General features: G+C 38.3%; 1 protein-coding gene across 1 annotated transcript; it reads right to left on the bottom strand.

Moving 5' to 3' along the window:
* Positions 1 to 5,052: 5,052 nt before the first annotated feature.
* On the bottom strand, positions 5,053 to 8,040 carry LOC100370220 (heterogeneous nuclear ribonucleoprotein U-like protein 1). The gene is made up of 2 exons (XM_085491102.1): positions 7,760 to 8,040; positions 5,053 to 7,131 (listed from the first exon to the last, which is right to left on the bottom strand). Exons 1-2 carry the CDS (start codon positions 7,928 to 7,930, stop codon positions 5,074 to 5,076), a joined length of 2,229 nt encoding a protein of 742 aa, XP_085347228.1. The 5' UTR covers positions 7,931 to 8,040; the 3' UTR covers positions 5,053 to 5,073.
* Positions 8,041 to 8,108: the final 68 nt, after the last annotated feature.

Here is an 8,108-nt window from a genome sequence, read left to right as displayed (position 1 = left end):
CATATTTGTATAACCATATTTACTGATAATTTACGAGTTCCCCGTGTGCAAATGCTGTTTCCTGTTCCTTAGTAGTAGACTGTCGACAGTTCTCGAGCCTAATAAAGAGTCGCTTATTTTCCAATGCTGTAGACGTTTTAACGAAATTCTGACGGCATTTACAGTCTCAACAGGAACGTCACGGGACAATTTTCACATAATGCTGCATGATAATGCTAACAGTCTCTCGGGCATTACAGCCCTCGCTTGAAATGTCTTTGGCATTTCGTTAAAACGCCTACGGCGTTTGAAAATAAGTGACTCTTTATTAGGCCCAAGAACTGTTGACAGTCTAGTTCCTTAGCTTACAATAGCTGCAAGTTCATCAGCTACAACAATTACTGTCAACTGCCTTATTGTTCTGATCACCAAAACAGCAACACTGCCAGCTAAGTTGCTAACTGGTTTGCTATGTGCGATTAGAACAAGTTGTGTCAAACCAACTTCAGATGTCAAACTAATAGTTTGAATATAAATAGAATATCATGATGCGATTGCTTTTATTTCAATTGTGTACATTTCCAAAATGTGTGTACTGACACGGTATGATATGTCAGGACAGTTTCTTGTTGTCTTGTGCATGTCGTGAATGAGTACAATTAGCCGAACAGCACACTCTCGTAAAAGTGGTTTGAACTAACCAGTTCTAACCATGGAAAGATCTTGAGACTCGCATAGAAAACCAGTCAGCAACTATGGCAATGTTGCTGTTTTGGTGTTCGGAACAATATAGCGATGACAGTATTGTTATTGATTTTGCTGGAATGACCCTGTAGGGCATATTAAAGCAGGGGAGTCGTCACCTGCCGCCATTGTCTACAAACAAGCGTTCACCCAAGAGCCTTTGTGTTTTAGTGCGCGTTGTTATTGTCGCTTGGGACTCGATTCCCGGGCTTGCGCAGGTGACAACCCTCCCGCTTTAAAGTGCCATGTTATAGAGCCAAGCAACAGGTGAAACAACTGACAGTTCAAAACCTATCTAGATGATGATATTTACTATTTGAACTGTAGAGGGCGATGTTTTAGAATACTGTTTTGAAAATTCACCCAAAGATTCACTTTCCATTGAAAGCAGTCGATAGTTGGAAGCTTTACATTGATGTACTACTGTAAAAGGATTAATTATTCACTGGGTTTTAATTTTGCTTATTTCGCTGACTGAAAAATGAGCTAAATTAAAACCCAGTGAATATGTAAAATTGAGCTCAGAACACATTATCTAAATGATAAAACCGTGAATTTAAAACCCACTGAATATGCCTGAAGTGCTAAATCAGCGAAATTTAAACCCAGTGAAAATTAGTCATTTTACAGTATATAATTACTTTGTGTTCCTACAGTTAAGTTGTGAATGATGTTTGGATCTTTAATCATACACCTTAGCAAACATGCTTTAATAAAAATAATTTTTTTAGATGTTTCTTTGTATTTCTTATAGTCCAACAAAATATAATACTGCCTATGACGTATATGATTGTAAATAGTCTTAATTGACAGAAATATTCTCCTTCAAAGTGATATCTTTTCAAACTAAACTTTCAGTCTGTGTCTTTGTTATCGTCTGAAATTATATAACTTTGATAGAATGCTCGTACTGTCACATGACCCCCCCCCCCATCATACTGTTCGAACATGCAAAACTATTATTCAGTCTCTCTGAAAATCTGCTAAAATTAAAAAAAAAAGTTCTTGTGAATTGGAGCAACTATGACTAACTGAATCACCACACATCGTACACAAGGTGTGGCATCAACAAAATTAGCATACACTTTGTATTATTTCAGCAATAGTACCACTACCAACAATTCACCATTTCACTTTATCAAACTGTGAAAATATGCATGTTATAAATGTATAATCCCATGATGGTTTCTCTTGGGTTGACAAAAAGCAGAAACTCTTAATTACCAACAGAGAAGCATCATTGACTGCAGCTTGGGTTGATACAAAATCTCCAACCTGTCAAAAATCTGTCATGTCTATTCTATTGATGTCAATCTGTGTATTCAATTTGGCGGTAAAGTATGATTATATTTACTAATCGACTTATGTGGTGGACCTGGAAACAGCGCCCTCATGCCATGATCATGCACTCCCTTACCCTGGGGAGCAGATCCTCTGGCAACTATAAAATTCTGATTGACCAGGGATCACATGTGGCCAGTCTTCAACTGTGACCTGTCTGATAGTAATTTTGGCCCAAGGAAACCATAGAATGCTTCTTTTTAACATAGAATTATCAAAAACTCCACACCTTGGTAGGGAGAACCCTATTTTGCCCACTTGGTGGTGCCACTGAATTGCAGTGCTCTCTCTTGCAGTTTTTTTCTAGAAAAAACCCCTGGTGGACCATCAGACAGACTTATTACATGCTTATATATAGCCTATTGTAGAGATGACATATACCAGATGAAACTGTGTGGAGTTATAATTGCACCATGGCTAAAACAGTACAGCTTCAGTCAAGGGTCATTGTTAAATTCTTTCTAAAACTAACAAAAAAAATTGCTAAGGATGGGGTTTGAACATGCACCAACAGCAGGTAGAGCCTCTGTCAACTGAGTTATTGCATATTCTGCACAGAAAACATTAGGATGGTCATTTCGATGTCACAAAGTCTTTCTTTAGGTTCAGATCAGATTCAAAACGGATGCCCATGCATTAACAATCCATAAATTAGTATTGCTTGTCACTTGTACGCCAGCTGACTGTGTGTACCAGATTTTGTTACTGACCCTACAATATGCAATTTCAGGACACGTAGAACATATTAGAGAATTGAATACATTTTTTTTTTCAATCCAGGCAACACCAACCTAAATAAGCCTTCTGGTACCAAATGAACACGCATGGCAATATTTTGTGGCATAAATTTATAAAAAGTGGTCTGGGTGCCATTCGCTCATACAATTCAATGCCTCATATACATTACGAATTTGACGTAAATGCATAGCACGAGTAAAAAAAAACATTGAGACATGCATTTTCAATGAAATTTATTATCTACGGATAGTATGAGACTGTCAATATAAGTCAGGCTTAAATTTACAAACAGCTGATATGTCAGTATTTAGTGACATTTCTACTGGAAACAATTGGACATTGACTACATAAACACGTCACGTATAGAATAGTTAATTGAAAACTAGTCATTAAGAATAAAAGGAACATTTATTTGGTCATACATTTGATTACAAAAAACAACCTTTTGTTTATTTCAAAACGCAATTTAATTTTTTTTGCACGCTGTCATAGACCATGATTGAATTCAGACACGTTGCAATGCCTCAACTCTCCATGACCGCGTGAAAATTATCAAATGCTTACATTTTATAATATCAACGGCTAAATAAAAATTTCAAAATGACCACATTCATGTATGCACAGGCTTATTAAAAGCAGTGTATCATGGCACGACCACTGCCGTCAACATTCCACGACAACTTACAAAAAAAACTATGACCATTTATACTGAATACCTTCAATGGAAGGTACATACCGGTATATTCAGAAATACCTTACTCTTAAAAAAAATTAAAAAGTATAAAAATATAAAACGGGGAAAAAAAAAAACTACTATACATTTGTGTGTACTGTAGGATGCAACACTATCCTGGTGTGACATGATTGACCTCATATGACCTAATAATTAAAGATGTCCAAAATATGCATTTAAAGCTCAATTTGAATTATCAAGCTTTCCATATATAACTTTGATGGAAAATTCACCAATGTCATTTCACAATACAGAAGACAATACATTGTACAAGGTTAGTGTCGACGATTGTGTTATTTGAATGAGGCTGGGAGGTCAACGCATTTATTTATATCAGAATGAGGCTTGAGCTGCCATTATGATATCAAAATGAGGCTGGAAGTTCCTTGCAGCCATCATATACCAAAATGAGGTTGGAAGGTCTTGGTAGCTATTATATCAGAATTGGGCTGGTTGGTCCTAGCAGCCATTCTGATAGAAGAATGATGCTGGTTGGGCCAAGCAGCAATATTATCAACAATACCATAGGCAGGCTTTTTGGGTCTCCATAATTGAACAAGACCAGTATATTCTGAGATTTTGAAATGACTGAGCACATGTATGTGAGGTCAAACATCTTTGATTCAATTCTGACAAACAAATAAAAACATTTAATACAGAACAAAGTAATAAAATGCCCGCCCATCAAAGCTGGAATTGTTGAGTGCACACATGATTCTTCCAGGAAATTTGTGGAAAGATTGAAGCTGTCATTGCAGAGAAATAGTATTTCAACTACTTGTCTTACTACCAGTACAGATAATACTTGATATTTCTATCAATAAACACAAAAAAGTTTTCATTATGAAACAACGAGTGATTTTAAACATTCACACTAAAATATTAGACTGAAGAAGATATATATTGGGTTACTTGGAGAAAACAATGAATGAACTTTGACAATGCAGATCATGCCATTGTATTCCAACCAACTGAAATTCAGATGTGTGTCAAGTCTGTATCGAAATTCTGTTAAAAACCCTTTATGAAAAATGAAAGGAGTCTGAGGAATATGATAAAAGACGAAAAACAATTTAAAAAAATATGAACTATGTAAAATCACCAAGAACTACCAGAAAGTGGTGGGCTGAACCAAACTACACTGTATTTTTATGCAAATTTGGTTAATAATAATTTGGATGCCTATCTGAAGAAACATCCAGGACTGACACAAGGTGTGTCCAGGAAAAGAATGCGAAGACATGCACAAATTTTCATGACATGTTTACACACTATCTTTGGTGTCTTATTGGAACTGCTCTTTTAACATTGTGTCATAAGCAAAATACAAGGTTCCAGTATGAAAAATGAAGCAAATACATTATTTGTTATTTCAATGGGTGGGCATCCTGATAAACTAACCAGATACATGGAAGATGTATGTAAGTGACCAGCTAACATATACAAATCACTGCAAGAGTGGAATGTTTGCCAGACATTAACAGATAACAAATAGACATTCAGCCTCACAAAAAAAATATGTTGAAATGAACTCAACTTTACTGGTAATTTCCATACCCACTGCTTAGATTTCCTCCTGACTGACCACCTCTATAGCTTCCCATTCCACCTACCCCCTGATTGCCCATATACCCTCTCCCTTGACCACTAAAATTGTCTACAGCTCCTCCTTGCATGCCAAGATAACCACCACCACCAGCAGCACCAGCAACACCACCCCCTCCTTGACCGACACCCATGCCTTCCATGCCACCGACTCCTAGGCTTCCATAATTTCCTTGACCTCCGTAAGCTGGACTTGGTTGACTATAAGCATCATATCCGGGCTGTGACACAGACTGACCACCACCGTATAACTGCATCCTGGCTTGCTGACTCCCATAAGTGTCACCATATCCCTGACTATAAGATGAATGCCCAGCACTAGCTTCACTGCCATACCCTCCCAAACTTCCCGTTTTTCCAGCTCCTGTGTATGATTGACCATAAGATGACTGTGGATTCTCTGAATAATCAGACTGCTTTGAGTAGCCTGCATCTCCACTCGGATAAGGCAGTTGTTGGGATGCACTGCTGTAACCAGAACCAAAGCTTCCATACCCTCCAGCTGTCTGTGACGGGATCTCTTTTCCATGATTGTAATCCCTTCTCAGAAATGAGTCACTCGGATTTGCATAACCACCGCCATATCCTCCTCCTCCTCCCCCTCCATATGATCTATCTGATGGGGTTGGCGGCTGGTAAGTGTTTCTAGGAGGTGATTGTCCTCTGAGTGCAGGTGGACCTCTGCCATAATCACCCCCGGAAGGACTTCGGTAATCAGAAGTTACACCTCGAGGGTAATAATCTCTATGTGGTCCATCTCCTACGAGTGGAGGTGGTCCTCTAGCTGCAAAGGGTGGAGGACCTCTTGATAGAGGAGGCGGACCTCCTGCTGCATACCCACCCGGACCCCCTCTGGGAGATGGTCCTCTGGGACCCACTCTGGGAGAAAAACCATCCTGACTGGAAGCAAAACGTTTGCTATCAGGCTGGCTTGAATCTTCTATTCCACGTTTTTGTCCAGCTTGTTTGAATAACATGCCATCTTTCTTGAAATCGGCAACCAGTTGGATGGCTTTTGGACCCTCTTCTTCAACAAACCATACCTCATCAAAGCTTTCCCCTACTTCAGGTAGAGAAAAATTTGCCATCATTTCTTTCACAGCAGATTCTGGTACAAATTTGCCTTCGTCTTTCTCCCTTTTTTCGGTTCTCTTTTTAAGTTCTTCTGGCGTATTCACAACGACAGCTGCGATTCGCCTATAACCTTTGAAGTTGTTCATTTTTCTTCTCCTGGCAGTAAAGTACACGTTTGTTTGATCAAGAATATAATTTCGAACTCTTCTCTCAGCAACTTTAAAAATTTTATTCAAACAATCTGTGGCTTGCTTTATAAGGACATCCCATCTCCCATGATAGTTTTTCTGTCTCTTGAGCCCCATCACTTTCATTTTGTCAATTATCGCATTTGTTCCTAGAATATAGAAATTTTTCTCTGGATGCTTCCTTGCATACTCTTCAGCCCAAGTACTCTTACCAGCACCAGGCAAACCAACCATCATAATAATTTCATGATCTTCTTTTCGGGTTGACGGAATAGTAGCTTGGAGTAGAGCATGAGGAGGTAACCACTGAATCATCTGGAAACCAGGAGTTAGGGGAAACCTTGGTGATCGGTCTCCAAAGTTTACTTCAAACTTTGTGTTTTTCACATTAATATGAGGAAACAAGGTTTTTCCATTGATTTCTGGGCCTAAATTGAAAGCAACACCAAGATATTGTCCATTCTTTGCAAAAAAAATTGCCTTAGGATTGGCTTCCAAATCTAAATAACAGGTGATGGTGTCTCCAACTCCATACGGTTGACCGTAATCCAAGAACTTATTATTTGATGATGATTTTCCAGTACCACCATAGCCATAGGAAAGGTTTGACTCGCCAAGTTGACTGTTAGAACTATGTACTGACCACCCTACTCTGCAAACATGCTTGGCAGATTCTGTGTCTGGCATATCAACTGGAGAGTTCTCCACCACTGTACATTCAAAGCATACCTATGAAGAAATAAAACATGGAATAATTATTGATAATAAATAATTTATAAATACTGTATTTAAGAGAAATGTGCATACACTAAAATAGCCTTTAATTTTAATGTTTGCTGGAATCCTTAAAATATGCCTTATTTTCACCAAAAAATTATAATAGCCAATCCAGTTGTCTCAATTGAATTTGAACGAAACATTATAAAATTTGAAAACAGTTTTTTTTAATGCAACATAGTGGAAATAGTTTTTTTTTTGCACTCTAACTCTTCACCCAAGCCCCCCCCCCCCTCCCCCAATTCAATTGTAAATTCTTCTTAAGAGGGACTTATACAATTAAATTAGAGAGCGCTGGAGGGTCGAAGTAGGGGCAGTGTTAGAGGTAAGGGTGCAAAAGGAACTCTTTCCCAGTTTTAATCGCGTTATATAATATATATGGATCACGGCGTTAATAAATTGTAATTAGACAAACCATTGTACCAACTACCAATAAACAATGAGAACTGTCAGTGTCAAATGAATGTGGTGACCAAATTGATTATTGCTTATTTCGTATTGTACCATATACCAAGATGATCACTGTTAAAAAAAATGATTTTATTAATTATGTTCATTTTCCACGTGTAACGGTACGTACCTTCCCACGCGCTACACCGTGTGATGCGCGAACACCAGCCCATAAGTACTCAAAGCCTTTGTCGTGCATGTCCCATCCAGTCACTCCATCGGGCCCAATTGAAATGTGCAAATCGCTGTTGTAATCGTCCAGCGTAATCCTGTTCGCCTGACTAGCAGGTTGTTGATACATGGTGGCAATATTCACATTCAACAACAAATAAAATGCAGCAAGTATTCTGTAGTTTTTACGGATAGATTGCAAAATGTGCAGAAAACGTGAACGAAAACATGAAAGATGGCGGACCCAAGGCAAGGTTTCAAGGTCCTCTAAGAGGGTGATTATTAGTGTCAAAGTTGAATTTTAAGCA

Source organism: Saccoglossus kowalevskii, chromosome 16 (genome assembly GCF_978046115.1).
Source record: "Saccoglossus kowalevskii chromosome 16, keSacKowa6.1, whole genome shotgun sequence".
In the NCBI taxonomy this organism is placed as follows: domain Eukaryota; kingdom Metazoa; phylum Hemichordata; class Enteropneusta; family Harrimaniidae; genus Saccoglossus; species Saccoglossus kowalevskii.
Note: the sequence above shows the minus strand (reverse complement) of the source record. Positions and strands in the feature narration are given on the sequence as shown.